Source organism: Molothrus aeneus, unplaced genomic scaffold (assembly GCF_037042795.1).
Source record: "Molothrus aeneus isolate 106 unplaced genomic scaffold, BPBGC_Maene_1.0 scaffold_462, whole genome shotgun sequence".
Classification (NCBI taxonomy): domain Eukaryota; kingdom Metazoa; phylum Chordata; class Aves; order Passeriformes; family Icteridae; genus Molothrus; species Molothrus aeneus.
In genome coordinates, this window is record NW_027099136.1 from 1,828 (window position 1) to 29,358 (window position 27,531).

The following is a 27,531-nucleotide window of genomic DNA, read 5'->3' on the forward strand; positions in this document are numbered from 1 at the left end:
TCAATAAAGGCGGATTTTGGGGTAGAAAAGTGCGGATTTTGGGTCAGTAAAGGCGGATTTTGGTGTGCAAAAGGCAGATTTTGGGTGGATAAAGGTGGATTTTGGGTCAATAAAGGCGGATTTGGGGTCGATAAAGGTGGATTTTGGGTGGATAAAGGCGGATTTTTGGCGGATAAAGGCCGATTTTGGGTGGATAAAGGCGGATTTTGGGCGGATAAAGGCGGATTTTGGGCAGATAAAGGCCGATTTTGGGTGGATAAAGGCCGATTTTGGGTCAATAACGGCCGATTTTAGGTCAATAAAGGCGGATTTTGGGTCAATAACGGCCGATTTTAGGTCAATAAAGGCAGATTTTGGGTTGATAAACGCGGATTTTGGGTGGATAAAGGCGGATTTTGGGTGGATAAAGGCGGATTTTGGGTGGATAAAGGCGGATTTTGGTGTAGAAAAGGCCAATTTTGGGTCAATAAAGGCGGATTTTGGGTGGATAAAGGCAGATTTTGGGTGGATAAAGGCCGATTTTGGTGTAGAAAAGGCCGATTTTGGGTGGATAAAGGCAGATTTTGGTGTAGAAAAGGCCGATTTTGGGTGGATAAAGGCAGATTTTGGTGTAGAAAAGGCCGATTTTGGGTGGATAAAGGCAGATTTTGGGTGGACAAAGGCGGATTTTGGGCGGACAAAGGCGGATTTTGGGTGGATAAAGGCGGATTTTGGGTGGACAATGGCTGATTTTGGTGTAGAAAAGGCCGATTTTGGGTGGATAAAGGCGGATTTTGGGTGGATAAAGGCAGATTTTGGGTTGATAAAGGCGGATTTTGGGTCCATAAAGGCGGATTTGCCCTCACCAGGCAGAGGCCGTCGAAGCGCAGGCGCTCCCCGAAGCGCCGCAGTTCCAGTTCCCACCAGCGCCTGCAGGGGGCGCTGCTGAAATCCGGGAACTGCGCCCGGCCCGGGCCCGCCTGCAACGGGGAATCCATTCATTAATTAATTAATGAGTAATTAACCGATAATTGCCTAATGAACCGCCGGACCGCAGCCAGAGCCAACGGCCGCTCCTTAATTCCCTCCCCCACCACGTCTGATTAGCAAACCCCCACCCCAATTAACACCAGGGGCTGTTAATTACTGAGTGACCTCTCCAGTTCGAGCTCCTGCTTATTCGTTAATTCATTCATTAATTCCCTCTCTAATTAGCACAGGGGCTATGAATTAATCCCCTCTCTAATTAGCGCAGGGAGCTATTAATTAATCCCCTCTCTAATTAGCATAGGGAGCTATTAATTAATTAATCCCCTCTCTAATTAGCATAGGGAGCTATTCATTAATTTCTGCTCCAATTCCCACGTGCGGCTATTAATTAATTCTCTCTCCAATTAACACCAGGGGCTCATTAACTCAGTAATTACCCGTTAATTACCTGCCCAATGAGCGGGGTGACCCCGTTGTTCTCGTTCACCCACACCCATTAATTAATTAACTCACTAATTACCCGTTAATTACCTGCCCAGCGAGCGGGGTGACCCCGTCACTCTCGTAAACCCACACACCCGAGTTCATTAATTAATTAGTTAATTAATTAATTACCTGCCCAACGAGCGGCGTGACGCCGTCGCTCTCGTTGACCCACACCCATTAATTAACTCATTAATCCATTAATTACCTGCCCAACGAGCGGCGTGACGCCGTCACTCTCATTAACCCACACCCTGAGCTCATTAACTCATTAATTAACCCGTTAATTACCTGCCCAACGAGCGGCGTGACCCCGTCACTCTCGTTCACCCACACACCCGAGTTCATTAATTAATTAGTTAATTCATTAATTACCTGCCCAACGAGCGGGGTGACGCCGTCGCTCTCGTTGACCCACACCCTGAGCTCATTAATTCATTAATTAACCCGTTAATTACCTGCCCAACGAGCGGCGTGACGCCGTCGCTCTCGTTCACCCACACCCATTAATTAATTAACTCATTAATCCATTAATTACCTGCCCAATGAGCGGGGTGACCCCGTCGCTCTCGTTCACCCACACCCATTAATTAATTAACTCACTAATTACCCGTTAATTACCTGCCCAATTAGCGGCGTGACCCCGTCACTCTCATTAACCCACACCCTGAGCTCATCAATTCATTAATTAACCCGTTAATTACCTGCCTAATGAGCGGGGTGACCCCGTCACTCTTGTAAACCCACACACCCGAGTTCATTAATTAACTCATTAATTAGTTAATTACCTGCCCAATTAGCGGCGTGACTCCGTCACTCTCGTTCACCCACATACCCGAGTTCATTAATTAATTAGTTAATTCATTAATTAACTGCCCAGCGAGCGGGGTGACCCCGTCGCTCTCGTTCACCCACACCCTGAGCTCATTAACTCATTAATTACCCGTTAATTACCTGCCCAACGAGCGGCGTGACGCCGTCGCTCTCGTTGACCCACACGCGTTCCCGGCTCCCTCTCTGGAATGTCCCATACGGGCTCCCGTCCGTGAGCGGCCCCGCCCCAATGGCGGCGTCCTGGCAGCACCAAAATGGGGGAAAATCGGCGAATTTCAGCTTTTTCCCCCAAATACGGGGAATTCCAACTGGGCAGGGGTTTATACAAAATAAAAGGGGAAAAAAAAAGGGAAATTTTGGCGGTTTTAGCCACGAAAATGGAGGGAAAAGCCCAATTTTGATGGGTTTGGCCTCAAAAATAAAGGGGAAAAAAATCCCGAATTTCTCCGTTTTTACAGCAAAAAAAAAAGTTAAAAAATCCCAAATTTTCTGTTTTCCCTAAACAAAACAGGTGAAAAAATCCCAAATTTTCTGCGTTTTGCCTCAAAAAAAAAAAAAGTAAAAAAATCCCAAATTTCTCCATTTTTACACAAACAAAAAAAAGCAAAAAAATCCCTAAATTTCAATTTTTTCCCCCCAAAAATGGTGGGAAAAAAATCCCAAGTATTCTGATTTTTTTTCCCCCAAAAAATGGTGGAAAAAATCCCAAAATTTTCACTTTTTTTTTTTCCGGCATAAATGTTGAAAAATCCCCAAATTTTCCCATTTTCTGACCAAAAATGGTGGAAAAAATCCCAAACTTTCCATTTTTTTCCCCCCCAAAAAAGGCGGAAAAAAATCCCGAAATTTCACAATTTTCTCCAAAAAATTCCCAAAATTTCAAATTTTTTGTCCCCCAAAAAAGGTGGAAAAATCCCAAATATTTTCCCAAAAATTGTGAAAAAAAAATCCCAAAATTTCAATTTTTTCCCCCCAAAATGGTGGAAAAAAATTCCAAAATTTCAATTTTTTCCCCAAAAAAAAGGTGGAAAAATTCCCAAAATCTCAATTTTTTTCCCCCAAAAAATGGTGGAAAAAAACCCAAATGTTCCAAGTTTTTTCCCAAAAAATGGTAGAAAAAAAATCCCAAAATTCGGATTTTTTCCCAAAAAATGGTGGAAAAAACCTCAAAATTTCCATTTTTTTCCCCAAAAAAATGATGGAAAAATCCCAATTTTTTTCCCAAAAATTGAGGGAAAAAACCCCAAAATTTCCATTTGTTCCCCAAAAATTGAGGAAAAAAAAATCCCAAAATTTCAATTTTTTTCTCCAAAAATTCCCAAAATTTCAAATTTTTTTTTTGTCCCCAAACATGGTGGAAAAAAATCTCAAATATTCCTAATTTTTTTCCCAAAAAAATGGTGGAAAAAATCTCAAATTCTTTCCCAAAAATGGTGGGAAAAAATCCCAAAATTTCAATTTCTTCCCCCAAAAATGGTGGAAAAATTCCAAATATTTTCCCAAAAACAGTGGAAAAAAATCCCAAAATTTCAATTTTTTTCCCAAAAATGGTGGAAAAAATTCCAAATTTTTCCCCCCAAAAATGGTGGAAAATTCCAACAATTTCAATTTTTTTTTTCCCCAAAAATGGTGGAAAAAAACCCCCAAAATTTCAATTTCTTCCCCAAAAATCGATGGAAAAATCCCAAATATTTTCCCAAAAACGGTGGAAAAAAATCCCAAAATTTCACTTTTCCCCCCCCCCCCCAAAATAGTGGAAAAAATCCCAAATATTCCGAATTTTGTCCCCAAAAAAGGTGAAAAAAATCCCAAAATTTCAATTTTTTCTCCAAAAAATCCCAAAATTTCAAAGTTTCTTGCCCAAAAAAATGGTGGAAAAATCCCAAATATTTTCCCAAAAACGGTGGAAAAAAATCCCAAAATTTCACTTTTTTCCCCTGAAAAATGGTGGGAAAAAAAAATCCCAAAATTTCACTTTTTCTTCTAAAAATGGTGGAAAAAATCCCAAATTTTCCAAATTTTTTCCCCAAAAATGGTGGAAAAAAATCCCAAATATTCCGAATTTTCCCCCCAAAAATGGTGGAAAAATCCCAATTTTTTTTCCCAAAGAAACGGTGGAAAAAAATCCCAAATATTCTGAATTTTTTTCATATTCTGAATTTTTTCCCCCCAACAAAAATGGCGGAAAAAAATCCCAAAATTTCGAATTTTCCCCCCAAAAATGGTGGAAAAATCCCAATTTTTTTTCCCAAAAAAACGCTGGAAAAAATCCCAAATATTCTGAATTTTTTTCCCCCCCAACAAAAATGGTGGAAAAAAATCCCAAAATTTCGAATTTTACCCCCAAAAATGGTGGAAAAATCCCAATTTTTTTTCCCCAAAGAAACGGTGGAAAAAATCCCAAATATTCTGAATTTTTTTTCATATTCTGACTTTTTTTCCCCCCAACAAAAATGGTGGAAAAAAATCCCAAAATTTCGAATTTTCCCCCCAAAAATGGTGGAAAAATCCCAATTTTTTTTTCCCAAAGAAAACGGTGGAAAAAAATCCCAAATATTCTGAATTTTTTTCCCCCCCAACAAAAATGGTGGAAAAAAATCCCAAAATTTCGAATTTTCCCCCCAAAAATGGTGGAAAAATCCCAATTTTTTTCCCAAAAATTGAGAAAAAAAAACCCCAAAATTTCCATTTTTTCCCCCAAAACGTTAAAAATTCCCCAAATTTCCCCTTTTTTGCCCCAAAATGTTGAAATTCCCGACCAGAACCAGGAGCAGTTTCTGTCCCGCGGCCGCGAGGGATTCCCGGAATTCCGGAAGCTTCCGGAAGCTCCCGGCGTCGATGGTGAAGTCGCGGCGCCCATCCATGGCCTCGGTGCCCAGCACCAGCGCGTCCTGAGCACGGAAATGGGGTGAGAAACGCGGATTTTGGGCAAAACGGGGGATTTGGGGGGGAAATGGGGGATTTGGGGTAAAAACCGCGGATTTTTGAGGGGAAAAACGGGGATTTTTGAGGGGAAAATGGGGATTTTTGAGGGGAAAAACGGGGATTTTTGAGGGGAAAATTGGGGATTTTTGAGGGAAAAACGCAGATTTTTGAGGGGAAAACGCAGATTTTTGAGGGGAAATGGGGATTTTTGGGGGAAAATTGGGGATTTTTGAGGGAAAAACGCGGATTTTTGAGGGGAAAATTGGGATTTTTGAGGGGAAAATTGGGATTTTTGAGGGGAAAAACGCAGATTTTTGAGGGGAAAAACACAGATTTTTGAGGGAAAAACGCAGATTTTTGAGGGAAAAACGCAGATTTTTGAGGGGAAAATAGGGGATTTTTGAGGGGAAATGGGGATTTTTGAGGGAAAAACGGGGATTTTTGAGGGGAAAATTGGGGATTTTTGAGGGAAAAACGCAGATTTTTGAGGGGAAATGGGGATTTTTGAGGGGAAAATTGGGGATTTTTGAGGGGAAAATTGGGGATTTTTGAGGGGAAAATTGGGGATTTTTGAGGGAAAACCGCAGATTTTTGAGGGGAAATGGGGATTTTTGAGGGAAAAACGCAGATTTTTGAGGGGAAAATTGGGGATTTTTGAGGGAAAAACGCAGATTTTTGAGGGGAAAATTGGGATTTTGAGGGAAAAATGGGGATTTTTGAGGGAAAATGGGGATTTTTGAGGGGAAAAACGGGGATTTTTGAGGGGAAATGGGGATTTTTGAGGGAAAAACGCAGATTTTTGAGGGGAAAATTGGGGATTTTTGAGGGGAAAACGCAGATTTTTGAGGGGAAAATGGGGATTTTTGAGGGGAAATGGGGATTTTTGAGGGGAAATGGGGATTTTTGAGGGAAAAACGCAGATTTTTGAGGGGAAATGGGGATTTTTGGGGGAAAATTGGGGATTTTTGAGGGAAAAACAGATTTTTGAGGGGAAATGGGGATTTTTGAGGGGAAAATTGGGGATTTTTGAGGGGAAAACGCAGATTTTTGAGGGAAAATGGGGATTTTTGAGGGAAAAACGCAGATTTTTGAGGGGAAATGGGGATTTTTGGGGGAAAATTGGGGATTTTTGAGGGAAAAATGCAGATTTTTGAGGGGAAAATTGGGGATTTTTGAGGGAAAAACACAGATTTTTGAGGGGAAATGGGGATTTTTGAGGGGAAAATTGGGGATTTTTGAGGGGAAAACGCAGATTTTTGAGGGGAGAAAATTGGGATTTTTGAGGGGAAAATTGGGGATTTTTGAGGGGAAAATGGGGATTTTTGAGGGGAAAATGGGGATTTTGGGGTAAAAAAGGGGGAGTTTTGAGGGAAAATTGAGAACTTTGGGGTGAAAATGCGGATTTTTGAGGGGAAAATTGGGGATTTTTGAGGGAAAAACGCAGATTTTTGAGGGGAAAATTGGGGGTTTTTGAGGGAAAAACGCAGATTTTTGAGGGGAAATGGGGATTTTTGAGGGGAAAATTGGGATTTTTGAGGGAAAACTGCGGATTTTTGAGGGGAAATGGGGATTTTTGAGGGGAAAAATGGGGATTTTGGGGTAAAAAAGGGGGAGTTTTGAGGGAAAATTGAGAAGTTTGGGGTGAAAATGCGGATTTTTGAGGGGAAAATTGGGGATTTTTGAGGGAAAAACGCGGATTTTTGAGGGGAAAACGCAGATTTTTGCGGGGAAAATTGGGGATTTTTGAGGGAAAAACGGGGATTTTTGAGGGAAAAATGCGGATTTTTGAGGGGAAAATTGGGGATTTTTGGGGTGAAATGGGGATTTTTGGGTAAAAACCGCGGATTTTTGAGGGGAAAACGCAGATTTTTGAGGGGAAATGGGGATTTTTGAGGGGAAAAATGGGGATTTTGGGGTAAAAAAGGGGGGGTTTTGAGGGAAAATTGAGAACTTTGGGGTGAAAATGGGGATTTTTGGGGGGGAAAATGGGGATTTTGGGGGGACAAAAATGGGGGTTTTGGGCAAAATGGGGGTTTTGGGGAAAATTGGGATTTTTAGGGGATAAATGGGGGTTTGGAGGGAAAAAATGGGGATTTTTGGGGTGAAATGGGGATTTTTGGGTAAAAACCGCGGATTTTTGAGGGGAAAATTGGGGATTTTTGAGGGGAAAACGGGGATTTTGGGGTGAAAAATGGGGGTTTGGGGGGAAAAAAATGGGGGTTTTGGGTAAAAATGGGGTTTTTTTGAGGGGAAAATTGGGATTTTTGAGGGGAAATGGGGATTTTTGAGGGGGGAAAACGGCGGATTTTGGGGTGAAAAATGGGGGTTTTGGGGAAAAAATCGGGGTTTGGGGGAAAAAATGGGGATTTTTGAGGGGAAAATGGGGATTTTTGAGGGGAAAATGGGGATTTTGGGGGGAAAAAAGGGCATTTTTGAGGGGGAAAATGGGGAAAATTGAGGAGAAATGGGGATTTTGGGGGGGAAAGTGGGGATTTTTGAGGGAAAAACGGGGATTTTTGGGGGGAAGAAAATGGGGATTTTGGGCAAAAATGGGGTTTGGATGGAAAAAAATGGGGATTTTTGGGTAAAAACGGGGATTTTTAGGGGGGAAAATGGGGGTTTGGGTTGAAAAATGGGGATTTTGGGGTAAAAAGGAGATTTTGGGGGGGTGGAAATGGGGATTTCTGGGTAAAATTGGGATTTTGGGGTGAAAAATGGGGGTTTGGGGGGAAAAAATGGGGATTTTTGAGGGGAAAAATGGGGATTTTGAGGGGGGAAAATTGGGATTTTTAGGGGGGGGAAATGGGGATTTTTGAGGGAAAAACGGGGATTTTGGGGTGAAAAATCGGGGTTTGGGGGGAAAATTGGGGATTTATGAGGGAAAAGTGGGGATTTTTGAGGGGAAAATTGGGATTTAGGGGGAAAAATGGGGATTTTTGACGGGAAAATGGGGAATTTTGATGGGAAAATTGGGACTTAGGGGGAAAAATGGGGATTTTTGAGGGAAAAGTGGGGATATTGAGGAGGAAAATGGGGATTTTTGGGCAAAAAAGGGGATTTTGGGGGGAAAATTGGGGATTTTTGAGGGGAAAATGGGAGTTCTTGAGGGGAAAAGTGGGGATTTTTGAGGGAAAATTGAGGATTTTTGAGGGGAAAATGGGGAAAATTGGGGGAAATTGGGATTTTGGGGGGAAAAACGGGGATTTTTGAGGGAAAAACGGGGATTTTGGGGTGAAAAATGGGGGGTTGGGGGGAAAAAAAAGTGGATTTTTGAGGGGAAAATGGGGATTTTGGGGTGGAAAATGGGGATTTAGGGCAAAGGGGGATTTTGGGGTGAAACCCGGGGATTTTGGGCAAATTGCTGGGGGTTTTTAATGTTTTGTTTGTGGGGAGTTGGGGTTGAGGGAAGGGGTTTGGGGTTAAGGGGGATGAATTGGCAGTGATTAATTAATGATTAATTAATGATTAATTAATTAGCAACTTTTAAATGAGGTATTAATAAACGTGTTTGGTCGATATAATTTATATTATAAAATACACGTTTATATAAAAATATATTTAATTTATATAAAAATATAAATATTTTATTATGTAATAATATAATCTGTAAGTGTTGTAATTTTATTTATATGTTAATATTTAGTAATTATCTTGACTCTAAAAATATATTAATATAACTGAAAATAGAAATAAGATTTAAAAATATAGAAATAGAAATAAAAATCTAAATAATAGAAATCGAGAGAGAATAAAAATAGAAATAAAAATTTTTTAAAGTAGAAATAAAATAGAAAGAAAAGGAGAAAGAAAAATAAAATGGAAATTTAAAAATTAGAAATAGAAATAGAATAAAAATAGAAATAATTTTTTTCAAAAATAGAAAATAAAATAAAAACAGAAATAAAATAGAAATATGAATAAAATAAAAATAGAAATTAATAAAAGAGAAATAAAAAATAGACACAAGAATCGAAATAAAAATGGAAGCAAAAATAGACCGAAATAAAAATAAAAATAAAAAATATTAAAAAAAATTTTTAAAAAATTTTAAAATATAAAAATAAAAAAATAAAAATAATAAATAAAAAATTAAATAAAAATTTAAAAAAAAGTGAAAATAAGAATAAAAATTAAAATTAAAATTAAAACACCAAAAAATAAAAAAATTAAAATAAAAAAATTAAAATAGAATATAAAATAAAAATAAAAATAAAAATAAAAATAGAATAAAGATAAAAATGAAATAAAAATAAAAATAAAAATAAAATGAAAATGAAAATAAGAAATAAAATAAAAATAAAAATAAAAATAAAATAAAAGTAAAAATAAAAAATAAAATAAAAATAAATATAGAATAAAAATAAAATAAAAAAAATTTAAAAAAATGAAAATAAAAATAAAAAAATAAAATAAAAGTTAAAATAAAAATTAAAATAAAAAAATTAAAATAAAAATAAAAAATAAAATAAAAATAAATATAGAATTAAAATAGAAATGAAATAAAAATAAAAATAAAATTAAAATAAAATTAAAATAAAATAAAAATTAAAATAAAAATAAAATTAAAATAAAATAAAAATGAAAATAAAAATAAAATTAAAATAAAATATAATAAAATAAAAAATAATTAAAATGAAATTTTAAAAATATAAAAGTAAAAATAAAAATAAAATAAAAATAAAAATTGAATCAAAATAAATAAAATAAAATAAAAGTAAAAATAAAAATTAAAATAAAAAAATAAAAATAAAAAAATAAAATAAAAGCTGAACCCAAAAGGAAGAAGGGAACTGGAATTCCATCGAACGCCATTGACGCGCGCCGGGCGGCGCCTCACCAGCGGCACTCCGGCTGCGCGGTTTCGCTCCAGGACGTTTTTTGCCTCCTCCAGGGAGCCGTAGCTGCTGTGGCTCAGCTGGAAGCCCAGGGCCCAATATGGCGGCAGCGCCGGCAGCCCCACCAGCTGTGGGTGAACCGCGACATCAGCGCCACAAAACCCCCAAATTCAGCCCAAATTCAACCCAAACTTACCCCAAATCCCACAGGTGGGACCCCAAGCACTGGGAATTCTACCCAAACCCCAAAATCCCCGGATTTCAGCCCAAAATTCCCAAATTTCACCCCGTATTTGGGAGGCTGCAGCCCCACCAGCTGTGGGTGAACCCCGACATCAGCGCCACAAAACCCCCAAATTCACCCCAAATTCAGCCCAAATTCACCCCAAATCCCACAGGCGGGACCCCAAACACTGGGAATTCTACCCAAACCCCAAAATCCCCGGATTTCAGCCCAAAATTCCCAAATTTCACCCCGTATTTGGGAGGTGGGACCCCTAAAACTGAGGATTCAACCCAAACCCCAAATTCCCAGATTTCCGCCCCAAAATTTCTGAATTTCACCCCAAAAAATTCAGGGATTTCAGCCCCAAAACTGGGAATTCACCTCAAAACCCCAAATTCCCAGATTTTGGCCCCAAAATCCCCCAAATTCACCCCAAATCTTGGAGGTGGCAGCCCAAAAATTGGGAATTCAACACAAATCCCAAAATTCCTGGATTTCAGCCTAAAATTCCCAAATTTCACCCCAAAAGCTCCCGAATTTCACCCCAAAAATCGGGATTTCGACTCCAATTCCAAATTGCCCAAAATCCTGAGAATTTCACCCCAAAAATTCCTGAAAACTTTTAAATTCCACCCTAAAAATCAGGATTTCAACCCCAATCCCAAATTGCCCAAAATCCTCGGAATTTCCCCCAAAAATTCCTGAATTTCACCCCAAAAATTCCCAAATTTCACCCCCAAAATTCCCGGATTTCGGCCCCAAAATTCCCAAATTTCACCCCAAAAACTCCTGAATTTCAGCCCCAAAATTCCCAAATTTCATTCCAAAAATGGGGATTTCAACTCCAATCCCAAATTGCCCCAAATCCCAAGAATTTCACCCCAAAAATTCCTGAATTTCACCCCAAAAATTCCCAAATTTCACCCCAAAAATTCCTGAATTTCATTCCAAAAATGGGGATTTCGACCCCAATCCCAAATTGCTCAAAAATTCTGAATTTCACCCCAAAATTCCTGAATTTCACCACCAAAATTCCCAAATTTCACCCACATATTGGGACTTCCACCCCAATCCCAAATTGCCCAAAACCCTGAGAATTACCCCCAAAAATTTCTTGATTTTCACCCCCAAAATTTTCGAATTTCACGACCAAAATTCTCAAATTTCACCCCAAAAATCCCGAATTTCACCCCAAAATTCCTGAATTTCATTCCAAAAATGGGAACTTCGAGTCCAATTCCAGATTGCCCAAAAATTCCTGAATTTCACCCCGAAAAATTTCCAGAACTTCACCCCCAAAACTGCTGAATTTCAACCCCAAAACTCCCAAATTTCACCCCAAAAATTCCCAAATTTCACCCCCAAAATTCCTGAATTTCATTCCAAAAATGGGGATTTCAACTCCAATCCCAAATTGCCCAAAATTTCTGAATTTCACCCCAAAAATTCCCGAATTTCATGCTATAAATGGGGATTTCTACTTCAGTACCGAATTGCCCCAAATCCCAGGAATTTCCCCCAAAAATTCCTGAATTTCACCCCCAAAAATTCCTGAATTTCACCCCCAAAACTCCCGGATTTCAGCCCCAAAATTGGGATTTCAACCTCGATCCCAAATTGCCCAAAACCCTGAGAATTTCCCCCAAAAAATTCCTGAATTTCTCTGCCAAAATTTCAAATTTCACCCCCGAAATTTTCGAATTTCACAGCCAAAATTCTCCAATTTCACCCCAAAAACTCCCGAATTTCAGCCCAAAAACTCCCCAATTTCACCCAAAAATGGGGATTTTTCCCAAATTGCCCAAAATCCCGGGATTTTTCCCCATTCTGACCTGGTTGTACTCGCTCAGGACGTGCTGGGGGCTGTTCCCGAGGAGCAGGAACAGATCCAAGGTGCCCCCGGTGGTGCTGAGGGTGACGAGCGGGGCCGGGCTCACCGAGATCTCTGCGGAAACACCCGGAATTCACCCAAAGTGACCCAAAATCGGCCAAAATTTGACCCGAAATTCACCCAAAATGAACCAAAATCGGCAAAAATTTGACCCGAAATTCACCCAAAGTGACCCAAAATCGGCAAAAATTTGACCCGGAATTCACCCAAAATGAACCGAAATCGGCAAAAATTTGACCCGAAATTCACCCAAAGTGACCCAAAATCGGCAAAAATTTGACCCGAAATTCACCCAAAATGAACCAAAATCGGCAAAAATTTGACCCGAAATTCACCCAAAATGAACCAAAATCGGCAAAAATGGAAACGAGGGCTGGGGAATTGAAGCGAAACCCAACCGAAATCCGCAAAAAATTGACCCAAATTTAACAAAATTGACCCAAAATTGAACCAAAATCCGCAAAAAATTGACCCAAAATTTAACAAAATTGAACCAAAATCTGCAAAAAATTGACCCAAATTTAACAAAATTGACCCAAAATTGAACCAAAATCCGCAAAAAATTGACCCAAATTTAATGAAATTGACCCAAAATGGACCCAAAATCCGCAAAATTGACTCAAATTTAACAAAATTGACCCAAAATTGAAGGAAAATTTGAAAAATTGACCCAAATTTGATGAAATTGACCCAAAATTGAAGCAAAATCCGCAAAAAATTGACCCAAATTTAACAAAATTGACCCAAAATTGAACCAAAATCAGCAAAAATTGACCCAAATTTAAGGAAATTGAAGCAAAATCCACCCAAAAATTGACCCGAAATTGACCCAAAATCCACAAAAATTAACCCAAATTGACCCAAATTTAACAAAATTGACCCAAATTTAATGAAATGGACCCAAAATTGACCCCAATTTAAAAAAATTGACCCAAATTTAAGGAAATTGACCCAAAATTGAACCAAAATCCGGAAAAATTGACCTGAAATTGATCCAAAATCCACAAAAATTGACCCAAATTTAATGAAATTGACCCAAAATTCTCAAAAATTGACCCAAAATTGAACCAAAATCCGCAAAAAAATTCCACAAATTGACCCAAAATCCACCCAAATTTAATGAAATTGCCCCAAAATGGACCCAAAATCCACAAAAATTGACCCAAATTTAACAAAATTGACCCAAAATTGAAGGAAAATTTGAAAAATTGACCCAAATTTGATGAAATTGACCCAAAATTGACCCAAAATCCTCAAGAATTTGACCTAAATTGAGCGAAATTGACCCAAAATCCGCAAAAAAATTCCACAAATTGACCCAAAATCCTCCAAATTTAACGAAATTCACCCAAAATTTGACCCAAAATTGAACCAAAATCCACAAAAAATTGACCCAAATTTGATGGAATTGCCCCAAAATTGCCCCAAATTGACCCCAAATCCCCCCAAATTTAATAAAATTCACCCAAATTTACCCAAATCCCCCCAAATTTATTGAAATTTAATAAAATTTCCCCAAATTTAAAAATTAAAAATTTTTTTTTAAGTTTATTTGTTTTCCTAGTTATGTTTTTCCTAATTTCATATTTTTATTAATTATATATTTTCCTAATTAATTTTTTCCTAATTAATTTTTTTCCTAATTACATGTATTTTTCCTAATTAAATTTTTTCCTAATTAATTTTTTTCCTAATTAATTTTTTCCTAATTATTTATTTTTCCTAATTCCATATATTTTTCCCAATTATATTTTTTCCCTAATTAAATTTTCCCTAATTATATATTTTTCCTAATTCCATATATTTTTTCCTAATTATATTTTTCCATAATATTTTCCTAATTTTTCCTTATTTCCTTTTTAATTAGAAAAAAATTAATTTTTTTTCCTAATTAATTTTTTCTAATTAAATTTTTCCCTAATTATACATTTTTCCTAATTCCATATATTTTTTCCTAATTATATTTTTCCATTTTATTTTTTCCTAATTTTTCCTTATTTCCTTTTTAATTAGAAAAAAATTAAATTTTTTTATAATTAATATTTTTCCTAATTAAATTTTTCCCTAATTAATTTTTTTCTAATTAAATTTTTCCCTAATTATATATTTTTCCTAATTCCATATATTTTTCCTAATTCCATATATTTTTTCCTAATTATATTTTTCCATTCAATTTTTTCCTAATTTTTCCTTATCTCCTTTTTAATTAGAAAAAAATTAATTTTTTTCCTAATTATTTTTTTTCCTAATTAAATTTTTCCCTAATTATATATTTTTCCTAATTCCATATATTTTTCCTAATTATATTTTTCCATAATATTTTTTCCTAATTTTTCCTTATTTCCTTTTTAATTAGAAAAAAATTAAAGTTTTTTCTAATTAATTTTTTCCTAATTAAATTTTTCCCTAATTAAATATTTTTCCTAATTATATATTTTTCCTAATTCCATATATTTTTTCCTAATTATATTTTTCCATTCAATTTTTTCCTAATTTTTCCTTATCTCCTTTTTAATTAGAAAAAAATCAAATTTTTTCCTAATTAATTTTTTCCTAATTATATTTTTCCCTAATTATATATTTTTCCTAATTCCATGTATTTTTTTCCTAATTATATTTTTCCACAATATTTTTTCCAATTTTTCCTTATCTCCTTTTTAATTAGAAAAAAATTAAATTTTTTCCTAATTAATTTTTTTCCTAATTAAATATTTTTCCTAATTCCATATATTTTTTCCTAATTATATTTTTCCATAATTAAATTTTTCCCTAATTATATATTTTTCCTAATTATATTTATTTTTTCCTATTTATATTTTTCCTAATTATATTTTTTCCTAATTATATTTTTTCCTAATTTCCTATTTTTCCTAATTCCGTATATTTTTCCCAATTAAATTTTTTTCCTAATTAAATTTTTCCCTAATTATATATTTTTCCTAATTCCATATATTTTTTCCTAATTATATTTTTCCATTCAATTTTTTCCTAATTTTTCCTTATTTCCTTTTTAATTAGAAAAAAATTAAAGTTTTTTCTAATTAATTTTTTCCTAATTAAATTTTTCCCTAATTAAATATTTTTCCTAATTATATATTTTTCCTAATTAATTTTTTTCCTAATTATATTTTTCCATTCAATTTTTTCCTAATTTTTCCTTATCTCCTTTTTAATTAGAAAAAAATTAAATTTTTTCCTAATTAATTTTTTCCTAATTATATTTTTTCCTAATTTCATATTTTTCCTAATTCCATATATTTTTCCCAATTAAATTTTTTTCCTAATTAAATTTTCCCTAATTATATATTTTTCCTAATTCCATATATTTTTTCCTAATTACATTTTTCCATAATATTTTTTCCTAATTTTTCCTTATCTCCTTTTTAATTAAAAAAAAATTCAATTTTTTCCTCATTAAATTTCCCCTAATTAAATATTTTTCCTAATTCCATATATTTTTTCCTAATTAATTTTTTCCCCTCATTTTAACTGCTCAAAATCCATCCTAGTTTTTAAGAAAACTGAAATTTTGTGGGAATCTTTGTCAATAAATGGAATTTTGGGGCATTTTTTTGCCCTTTGCTCACCCATGGCGTTGCTGTTGAGCAGGAAAATGCCCAGGGAGGCTCCGGACGTGTCCTCCAAGCACAACAGGAATGGGTGAACTCCGGCCAAATTCCGCCCTTCCTGCAGGAAAAATTACAAATAATTCAATATTTATCAACTAATTCAAAGTGAACAGCGCGAAAATGAACCACAAAGCGGTGAAATCGTCAAAAGCAGCAATTTGAGCAGAAATATTTGCTTTTTTTCCCCATTTTTTCAAGGGTTAAAATCAGGTGGAAGTGGAAAATTGGGGATTCTACCCCAGAATTTTGGAGGAAAATTGTAAAATATCGCCCCTGAAATTTGGGGGGAAATTGTAAAAGTTTTGCCCCAAATTTGTGACTTTTGGAGAAGAAAATCCAAATTTTCCTCAGTTTTGCCTCATTTTTACCTGAAACAACAATGAAAAGTAGAATTTACTTGAGGTTTTCATTTTTAAATTTGCAATTTCAATTTAATAAAAAATTCTCGATTTTAGAATGTAAAATTTTATGTTTAGTTTTGAAATTTAAATGAAATTCTTTAACTTTAAGTTATAAACTGTAATTTAATAATAGGTATATTTTATAATTGTTTATTAATAATTATTATATGATTACAGCTTATTTTATGTTATTTAATATTGATCATATATTATTTTAATTATATTGTACTACAATATATGTTATATAATGCAATATAGCATAATATACTAAAACATACTATAACATACTATACTATACTAATTTATATTATATTATATTATATTATATTATATTATATTATATTACATTACATTACATTACATTACATTACATTAATTACATTACATTGTATTACATTGTATTACATTGTATTGTATTACATTATATTATATTATATTATATTATATTATATTATATTATATTATATTATATTATATTATATTATATTACATTATATTATATTACATTACATTATATTACATATTACATTACATTGTATTACATTACATTGTATTACATTACATTGTATTACATTACATTGTATTACATTACATTAATTACATTACATTGTATTACATTGTATTACATTGTATTGTATTACATTATATTATATTATATTATATTATATTATATTATATTATATTATATTATATTATATTATATTATATTACATTACATTATATTATATTACATTACATTATATTACATATTACATTACATTGTATTACATTACATTGTATTACATTACATTGTATTACATTATATTACATTATATTATATTACATTATATTATATTATATTATATTATATTATATTATATTATATTATATTATATTATATTATATTATATTATATTATATTATATTATATTACATTGTATTACATTACATTGTATTACATTACATTGTATTACATTATATTGTATTACATTATATTATATTACATTATATTACATTATATTATATTATGTTATATTATATTATATTATGTTATGTTATGTTGTATTGTATTGTATTGTATTACATAGCATAACATGATATAACATAACATAATATAGCATAATATAACATGATATGCTATGATATGCTATGATATGATATAATATAATATGATATATGATATGCTATGATATGCTATATGCTATGCTATGCTATGCTATGCTATAATATAATATAATATAATACAATACAATACATACATGTAGGTAATAATATAATAAAATGCGATATAATGGAATGTAACGGAATATAATGCAATATACAACAATGCCACATAATATAATACTATGTAATATAGTACAATATAACATAGCACAATATAATACACTACAACATAATGTAATTTATATGATGTAATGTAACGTAATATAATACAATATAATGAAATGTAAGGTAATATAATGTCATATAATGTAATGTAATGTAATACAATATAATATAATATAATATAATATAAATGAATATATCTAGAATGTAATGTAATATAATGTAATATAATGTCCTATATATATGTGAATGTAAATATAATGTAATATAATTCAATATAATGTAATACACAACAATGTAATGGGATGTAATGTAATATAATACATGATAAATATAACACAACACGATATCATACAATATGATGTGATGTAATGCAATATAATGTCATATAACGTAATGTAACGTAATATAATGACATATATAACATATGTGAATGTAACGTAACATAATAGAATGTCATATACATGTAATATATGTGAAAATAAACATAATGTAATGTAATGTAACACAATACAATGTACTGTAATATAATGCATTAAAATGCAACATACAACAATGTAATGTAATGTAGTATAATGTAATATAATGTAATATAATTTAATATAACGTATTAAATATAATGAAATGAAATGAAATGAAATGAAATGAAATGAAATGAAATATAATATAATAGAATAGAATAGAATAGAATAGAATAGAATAGAATAGAATAGAATAGAATTGAATATAATTGAATATATCTATAATGTAATGTAATATAATGTAATGTAATATAATGTCCTATACATAATATATGTGAATGTAAATATAATATAATATAAAGCAATATAATGTAATATACAACAATGTAATGTGATGTAATGCAATACATGATAAACATAACACAACATGACACAACATAACACGATATCATACAATATGATATGATGTAATGTAATATAATATAATGTCATATAACAATGTAACATAATGTAACATAATATAATGCATTATAATGCAATATACAACAATATAATGTAATGTAGTATAATATAAAACAACATAATATAATATAATGAAATGTAATGTAGGATAATATAATATAACATAATGTAATATATATTATATAATATAATATAATATAATATAATATAATATAATATAATATAATATAATATAATATAATATAATATAATATAATGTAATGTAATGTAATGTAATGTAATGTAATGTAATGTAATGTAATGTCATATAACACAACGTAATATAATGTAATATAATATAAAAATAATGAAATGTAATGTATGGTAATGTACTATGACAAGATATAACGTGATACAATGTGATATGATATGAGGGAATGGCAGGTAATGTTATATAATGTAATGTAATATAATCTCATATAACATAATATAACGTAATGTAATGTCATATATACAATATATGTTAATATAAGTGTAATACAGTACAACGTAATGTAATGTAATGCACTATAATGCAGTAAAATATAATATAATAATGTAATGTAATGTAATGTAATGTAATGTGATATAATATAATAATGCAATGTAATATATAAAATTACATGCTATGCTATATGATATGATACAACACAACATAATGGGACATAATGGAACACAACACAATCCAAGACAACACAATACAGTTCTATTACTCTGTTACTCTATTATTGTATTCTTATATAATATCATAATACAATAATAGTATTATATGATAGTGTTATAATATTGTTGCAAGTCTATATGAGGTATTAATGACATCCAGCCCCACATTAAAACACTCCAGATTTGCCCAAAACTGAGGGAATTTGCCCCAATCTCACCCATTAAAACACTCCAAGATTTACCCAAAACTGAAGGAATTTCCTCGAATCTCACCCATTAAAACTCTCCCAGTTTTGTCCAAAACTGAAGGAATTTACCCAAAACTGAAGGAATTTGCCCCAAAGTTACCTCAGCACTGTCCCCGTGCTGCCCCTGGCTGCTGTAGAGGCCCAGGCGGTGCCAGCCGGGCTGGAGGCGGAGTTTGCCCCAATCTCACCCATTAAATAAAACACTCCCAGATTTGCTCCAAACTGGTTGGATTTTCCCAAATCTGAGGGAATTTGCCCCAAAGTTACCTCAGCACTGTCCCCGTGCTGGCCCTGGCTGCTGTAGAGGCCCAGGCAGTGCCAGCCGGGCTGGAGGCGGAGTTTGCCCCAATCTCACCCATTAAAACTCTCCCAGATTTGCCCAAAACTGAAGGAATTTGCCCAAAACTGCAGGAATTTGCCCCAAACTGCAAGAATCTGCCCCAGTCTCACCTCAGCCCCGTCCCCGTGCTGTCCCAGGCTGCTGTAGAGGCCCCAGCGGTGCCAGCCGGGCCGGAGGCGGAGTTTGCCCCAATCTCACCCATTAAAACTCTCCCAGATTTGCCCCAAACTCACCACATTAAATAAAACTCTCCCAGATTTACCCATAACTGAAGGAATTTTCCCAGATCTGCAGGAATTTGCCCCAAAGTTACCTCAGCACTGTCCCCATGCTGGCCCTGACTGCTGTAGAGGCCCCAGCGGTGCCAGCCGGGCGGGTGGCGGAGTTTGCCCCAATCTCGCCCACTAAAACATCCCCAGATTTGCCCAAAACTGCCGGAATTTGCCCAAATCTGAGGGAATTTGCCCCAAACTGAAGGAATTTGCCCCAAACTGCAGGAATTTGCCCAAATCTGATGGAATTTGCCCCAAATTTACCTCAGCACTGTCCCCATCGTGGCCCTGGCTGCTGTAGAGGCCCAGGCGGTGCCAGCCGGGCCGGAGGCAGAGTTTGCCCCAATCTCACCCATTAAAACTCTCCCAGATTTGCCCCAAACTGCAGGAATTTGCCCCAAACTGCAGGAATTTGCCCCAAACTGAGGGAATTTGCCCCAAAGTTACCTCAGCACTGCCCCGTTCTGCCCCTGGCTGCTGTAGAGGCCCAGGCGGTGCCAGCCGGGCTGGAGGCGGAGTTTGCCCCAATCTCACCCATTCAATAAAACACTGCCAGATTTACCCCAAACTGCAGGAATTTGCCCAAAACTGCAGGAATTTACCCAAAACTGAGGGAATTTCCCCCAAAGTTACCTCAGCCCCGTCCCCGTGCTGTCCCAGGCTGCTGTAGAGGCCCCAGCGGTGCCAGCCGGGCTGGAGGCGGAGTTTGCCCCAATCTCACCCATTAAAACTCTCCCAGATTTACCCAAAACTGGTTGAATTTGCCCAAACCTGAAGGAATTTACCCCAAACTGAAGGAATTTTTCCCATCCTGAGGGAATTTGCCCCAAAGTTACCTCAGCCCCGTCCCCGTTGTGGCCCAGGCCGCTGTAGAGGCCCAGGCGGTGCCAGCTGGGCTGGAGGCGGAGTTTGCCCCAATCTCACCCATTAAAACTCTTCCAGATTTACCCAAAACTGAAGGAATTTACCCAAAACTGAAGGAATTTTCCCCAAACTGAAGGAATTTGCCCAAATTTACCTCAGCACTCTCCCCGTGCTGGCCCTGGCTGCTGTAGAGACCCCAGCGGTGCCAGCCGGGCCGGAGGCGGAGTTTACCCCAATCTCACCCATTAAAACTCTCCCAGATTTGCCCCAAACTGGTTGAATTTGCCCCAAACTGCAGGAATTTGCCCCAAACTGCAGGAATTTGCCCAAAACTGAGGGAATTTCCCCCAAAGTTACCTCAGCCCCGTCCCCGTTGTGGCCCTCGCCGCTGTAGAGGCCCAGGCGGTGCCAGCTGGGCTGGAGGCGGAGTTTGCCCCAATCTCACCCACTAAATCATCCCCAAATTTGCCCCAAACGCCCCAAACTGCAGGAATTTGCCCCAAACTGCGGGAATTTGCCCCAAACTGAGGGAATTTCCCCCAAAGTTACCTCAGCCCCGTCCCCATTGTGTCCCAGGCCGCTGTAGAGACCCCAGCGGTGCCAGCCGGGCTGGAGGCGGAGTTTGCCCCAATCTCACCCATTAAAACTCTTCCAGATTTACCCAAAACTGCAGGAATTTACCCAAAACTGAAGGAATTTACCCAAAACTGCAGGAATTTACCCAAAACTGAAGGAATTTACCCCAAACTGAAGGAATTTGCCCCCAATTTACCTCAGCATTGTCCCCGTTCTGGCCCTGGCTGCTGTAGAGGCCCAGGCGGTGCCAGCCGGGCTGGAGGCGGAGTTTACCCCAATCTCACCCATTAAAACTCTCCCAGATTTGCTCCAAACTGCAGGAATTTGCCCAAACCTGAAGGAATTTACCCAAAACTGCAGGAATTTACCCAAACCTGAAGGAATTTACCCCAAACTGAAGGAATTTGCCCCCAATTTACCTCAGCCCTGTCCCCATGCTGGCCCTGGCTGCTGTAGAGGCCCAGGCGGTGCCAGCCGGGCTGGAGGCGGAGTTTGCCCCAATCTCACCCACTAAATCATCCCCAAATTTGCCCCAAACGCCCCAAACCTGAAGGAATTTGCCCCAAACTGCAGGAATTTGCCCTAAACTGCAGGAATTTCCCCCAAAGTTACCTCAGCCCCGTCCCCGTGCTGTCCCAGGCCGCTGTAGAGGCCCCAGCGGTGCCAGCCGGGCTGGAGGCGGAGTTTGCCCCAATCTCACCCATTAAAACTCTCCCAGATTTGCTCCAAACTGCAGGAATTTACCCAAACTGCAGGAATTTGCCCCAAACTGCAGGAATTTACCCAAAACTGAAGGAATTTACCCCAAACTGAAGGAATTTGCCCCAAAGTTACCTCAGCCCCGTCCCCGTTGTGTCCCTGGCTGCTGTAGAGGCCCCAGCGGTGCCAGCCGGGCTGGAGGCGGAGTTTACCCCAATCTCACCCACTAAATCATCCCCAAATTTGCCCCAAACGCCCCAAACTGCAGGAATTTGCCCCAAACTGCAGGAATTTGCCCAAAACTGAGGGAATTTGCCCCAAAGTTACCTCAGCCCCGTCCCCATTGTGGCCCTCGCCGCTGTAGAGGCCCAGCGGTGCCAGCTGGGCTGGAGGCGGAGTTTGCCCCAATCTCACCCATTAAAACTCTCCCAGATTTGCCCCAAACTGCAGGAATTTGCCCCAAACTGCAGGAACTTGCCCAAACTGCAGGAATTTGCCCCAAACTGCAGGAATTTGCCCCAGTCTCACCTCAGCCCCGTCCCCGTGCTGTCCCAGGCTGCTGTAGAGGCCCAGCGGTGCCAGCCGGGCTGGAGGCGGAGTTTGCCCCAATCTGACCACATTCAATAAAACACTGCCAGATTTACCCAAAACTACAGGAATTTACCCAAACCTGAAGGAATTTGCCCCAAACTGAAGGAAATTTTCCAATCCTGAGGGAATTTGCCCCAAAGTTACCTCAGCATTGTCCCCGTTCTGGCCTGGCTGCTGTAGAGGCCCCAGCGGTGCCAGCCGGGCTGGAGGCGGAGTTTACCCCAATCTCAGCCATTAAAACTCTCCCAGATTTACCCAAAACTGGTTGAATTTGCCCAAACCTGAAGGAATTTACCCAAAACTGCAGGAATTTACCCAAACCTGAAGGAATTTACCCCAAACTGAAGGAATTTGCCCCCAATTTACCTCAGCATTGTCCCCGTTCTGTCCCTGGCTGCTGTAGAGGCCCAGGCGGTGCCAGCCGGGCTGGAGGCGGAGTTTGCCCCAATCTCGCCCATTAAAACTCTTCCAGATTTACCCAAAACTGAAGGAATTTACCCAAAACTGCAGGAATTTACCCAAAACTGAAGGAATTTACCCCAAACTGAAGGAATTTGCCCCCAATTTACCTCAGCCCCATCCCCGTTGTGGCCCAGGCCGCTGTAGAGGCCCCAGCGGTGCCAGCCGGGCTGGAGGCGGAGTTTGCCCCAATCTCACCCACTAAATCATCCCCAAATTTGCCCCAAACGCCCCAAACTGCAGGAATTTGCCCCAAACTGCAGGAATTTGCCCCAAATTTACCTCAGCCCCGTCCCCATTGTGTCCCAGGCCGCTGTAGAGGCCCCAGCGGTGCCAGCCAGGCTGGAGGCGGAGTTTGCCCCAATCTCACCCATTAAAACTCTCCCAGATTTACCCCAATCTCACCACATTAAATAAAACTCTCCCAGATTTACCCATAACTGAAGGAATTTTCCCAGATCTGCAGGAATTTGCCCCAAATTTACCTCAGCACTGTCCCCATGCTGGCCCTGGCTGCTGTAGAGGCCCCGGCGGTGCCAGCCGGGCTGGAGGCGGAGTTTGCCCCAATCTCACCCACTAAAACATCCCCAAATTTGCCCCAAACGCCCCAAACTGCAGGAATTTGCCCCAAACTGCAGGAATTTGCCCCAAACTGCAGGAATTTGCCCCAAATTTACCTCAGCCCCATCCCCGTTGTGTCCCTGGCCGCTGTAGAGGCCCAGGCGGTGCCAGCCGGGCTGGAGGCGGAGTTTGCCCCAATCTCACCCATTCAATAAAACACTGCCAGATTTACCCCAAACTGCAGGAATTTGCCCAAAACTGCAGGAATTTACCCAAAACTGAGGGAATTTCCCCCAAAGTTACCTCAGCCCCGTCCCCGTGCTGTCCCAGGCTGCTGTAGAGGCCCCAGCGGTGCCAGCCGGGCTGGAGGCGGAGTTTGCCCCAATCTCACCCACTAAAACTCTTCCAGATTTACCCAAAACTGAAGGAATTTACCCAAAACTGAAGGGATTTTCCCCAAACTGAAGGAATTTGCCCAAATTTACCTCAGCACTCTCCCCGTGCTGGCCCTGGCTGCTGTAGAGGCCCCAGCGGTGCCAGCCGGGCCGGAGGCGGAGTTTACCCCAATCTCACCCATTAAAACTCTCCCAGATTTGCCCCAAACTGGTTGAATTTGCCCCAAACTGCAGGAATTTGCCCCAAACTGCAGGAATTTGCCCAAAACTGAGGGAATTTCCCCCAAAGTTACCTCAGCCCCGTCCCCGTTGTGGCCCTCGCCGCTGTAGAGGCCCAGCGGTGCCAGCTGGGCTGGAGGCGGAGTTTGCCCCAATCTCACCCATTCAATAAAACTCTCCCAGATTTGCCCCAAACTGCAGGAATTTGCCCCAAACTGCAGGAATTTGCCCCAAACTGAGGGAATTTGCCCCAAAGTTACCTCAGCCCTGTCCCCGTTGTGGCCCAGGCCGCTGTAGAGGCCCAGGCGGTGCCAGCTGGGCTGGAGGCGGAGTTTGCCCCAATCTCACCCATTAAAACTCTTCCACATTTACCCAAAACTGCAGGAATTTACCCAAAACTGAAGGAATTTACCCAAAACTGCAGGAATTTACCCAAAACTGAAGGAATTTACCCCAAACTGAAGGAATTTGCCCCCAATTTACCTCAGCATTGTCCCCGTTCTGGCCCTGGCTGCTGTAGAGGCCCAGGCGGTGCCAGCCGGGCTGGAGGCGGAGTTTGCCCCAATCTCACCCACTAAATCATCCCCAAATTTGCCCCAAACGCCCCAAACTGCAGGAATTTGCCCCAAACTGCAGGAATTTGCCCCAAATTTACCTCAGCCCCGTCCCCATTGTGTCCCAGGCCGCTGTAGAGGCCCCAGCGGTGCCAGCCAGGCTGGAGGCGGAGTTTGCCCCAATCTCACCCACTAAAACATCCCCAAATTTGCCCCAAACGCCCCAAACTGCAGGAATTTGCCCCAAACTGCAGGAATTTGCCCCAAACTGCAGGAATTTGCCCCAAATTTACCTCAGCCCCATCCCCGTTGTGTCCCTGGCCGCTGTAGAGGCCCCGGCGGTGCCAGCCGGGCTGGAGGCGGAGTTTGCCCCAATCTCACCCACTAAATCATCGCCAAATTTGCCCCAAACGCCCCAAACTGCAGGAATTTGCCCCAAACTGCAGGAATTTGCCCCAAACTGCAGGAATTTGCCCAAAACTGAGGGAATTTCCCCCAAAGTTACCTCAGCCCCGTCCCCGTGCTGTCCCTGGCTGCTGTAGAGGCCCAGGCGGTGCCAGCCGGGCTGGAGGCGGAGTTTACCCCAATCTCACCCATTAAAACTCTCCCAGATTTGCCCCAAACTGGTTGAATTTGCCCCAAACTGCAGGAATTTGCCCCAAACTGCAGGAATTTGCCCAAAACTGAGGGAATTTCCCCCAAAGTTACCTCAGCCCCATCCCCGTGCTGTCCCTGGCCGCTGTAGAGGCCCAGGCGGTGCCAGCCGGGCTGGAGGCGGAGTTTACCCCAATCTCACCCATTAAAACTCTTCCAGATTTACCAAAAACTGAAGGAATTTACCCAAACCTGAGGGAATTTCCCCCAAATTTACCTCAGCCCCGTCCCTGTTCTGGCCCTGGCTGCTGTAGTGGCCCAGGCGGTGCCAGCCGGGCTGGAGGCGGAGTTTGCCCCAATCTGACCACATTCAATAAAACACTGCCAGATTTACCAAAAACAGAAGGAATTTACCCAAACCTGCAGGAATTTGCCCCAAATTTACCTCAGCCCCGTCCCCGTTGTGGCCCTCGCCGCTGTAGAGGCCCCAGCGGTGCCAGCCGGGCTGGAGGCGGAGTTTGCCCCAATCTCACCCATTAAAACTCTTCCAGATTTACCCAAAACTGAAGGAATTTACCCAAAACTGAAGGAATTTACCCAAAATTGCAGGAATTTGCCCAAAACTGAAGGAATTTACCCCAAACTGAAGGAATTTGCCCCCAATTTACCTCAGCATTGTCCCCGTTCTGGCCCTGGCTGCTGTAGAGGCCCAGGCGGTGCCAGCCGGGCTGGAGGCGGAGTTTGCCCCAATCTCACCCATTAAAACTCTTCCAGATTTACCAAAACTGCAGGAATTTGCCCAAAACTGAAGGAATTTACCCAAAATTGCAGGAATTTGCCCAAAACTGAAGGAATTTACCCAAAACTGAAGGAATTTGCCCCCAATTTACCTCAGCATTGTCCCCGTTCTGGCCCTGGCTGCTGTAGAGGCCCAGGCGGTGCCAGCCGGGCTGGAGGCGGAGTTTGCCCCAATCTCACCCATTAAAACTCTTCCAGATTTACCCAAAACTGAAGGAATTTACCCAAAACTGAAGGAATTTACCCAAAATTGCAGGAATTTGCCCAAAACTGAAGGAATTTACCCAAAACTGAAGGAATTTGCCCCCAATTTACCTCAGCATTGTCCCCGTTCTGGCCCTGGCTGCTGTAGAGGCCCAGGCGGTGCCAGCCGGGCTGGAGGCGGAGTTTGCCCCAATCTCACCCATTAAAACTCTTCCAGATTTACCCAAAACTGAAGGAATTTACCCAAAACTGAAGGAATTTACCCAAAACTGCAGGAATTTGCCCAAAACTGAAGGAATTTACCCCAAACTGCAGGAATTTCCCCCAAAGTTACCTCAGCCCCGTCCCCGTTCTGGCCCAGGCCGCTGTAGAGGCCCCAGCGGTGCCAGCCGGGCTGGAGGCGGAGTTTGCCCCAATCTGACCACATTCAATAAAACACTGCCAGATTTACCAAAAACAGAAGGAATTTACCCAAAACTGCAGGAATTTCCCCCAAATTTACCTCAGCATTGTCCCCATTGTGGCCCAGGCCGCTGTAGAGGCCCAGGCGGTGCCAGCCGGGCTGGAGGCGGAGTTTGCCCCAATCTCACCCACTAAATCATCCCCAAATTTGCCCCAAACGCCCCAAACTGCAGGAATTTGCCCCAAACTGCAGGAATTTGCCCCAAATTTACCTCAGCCCCGTCCCCGTGCTGTCCCTGGCTGCTGTAGAGGCCCCAGCGGTGCCAGCCGGGCTGGAGGCGGAGTTTGCCCCAATCTGACCACATTCAATAAAACACTGCCAGATTTACCAAAAACAGAAGGAATTTACCCAAATCTGAGAGAATTTCCCCCAAATTTACCTCAGCATTTTCCCCGTTCAGTCCCAGGTCGCTGTAGAGGCCCCAGCGGTGCCAGCCGGGCTGGAGGCGGAGTTTGCCCCAATCTGACCACATTCAATAAAACACTGCCAGATTTACCAAAAACAGAAGGAATTTACCCAAATCTGAGAGAATTTCCCCCAAATTTACCTCAGCATTTTCCCCGTTCAGTCCCAGGTCGCTGTAGAGGCCCCA

The 27,531-nt window shown here is 39.2% G+C and overlaps 1 protein-coding gene across 1 annotated transcript; it reads right to left on the reverse strand.

Moving 5' to 3' along the window:
- Positions 1–27,411, reverse strand: LOC136570965 (uncharacterized). Its single transcript, XM_066571386.1, has 8 exons — positions 27,319–27,411; positions 15,751–15,850; positions 12,105–12,217; positions 10,049–10,174; positions 5,046–5,177; positions 2,407–2,526; positions 785–959; positions 1–725 (listed from the first exon to the last, which is right to left on the reverse strand). The coding sequence occupies exons 1-8, from the start codon at positions 27,409–27,411 to the stop codon at positions 1–3; spliced, it is 1,584 nt and encodes a 527-aa protein (XP_066427483.1).
- Positions 27,412–27,531: the final 120 nt, after the last annotated feature.

What these genes read in the sequence shown, in the direction of transcription:
- LOC136570965 (XM_066571386.1), bottom strand. Translation starts at nt 27,411, where the DNA reads ATGTGGTCAGATTGGGGCAAACTCCGCCTCCAGCCCGGCTGGCACCGC. An exon ending in TCCTGAGCGAGTACAACCAG is followed by an intron (nt 10,175 to 12,104) that starts GTCAGAATGGGG and finishes GTTCACCCACAG; the next exon opens with CTGGTGGGGCTGCCGGCGCT. An exon ending in TCACGCCGCTCGTTGGGCAG is followed by an intron (nt 960 to 2,406) that starts GTAATTAACGGG and finishes TCCCCGTTGCAG; the next exon opens with GCGGGCCCGGGCCGGGCGCA.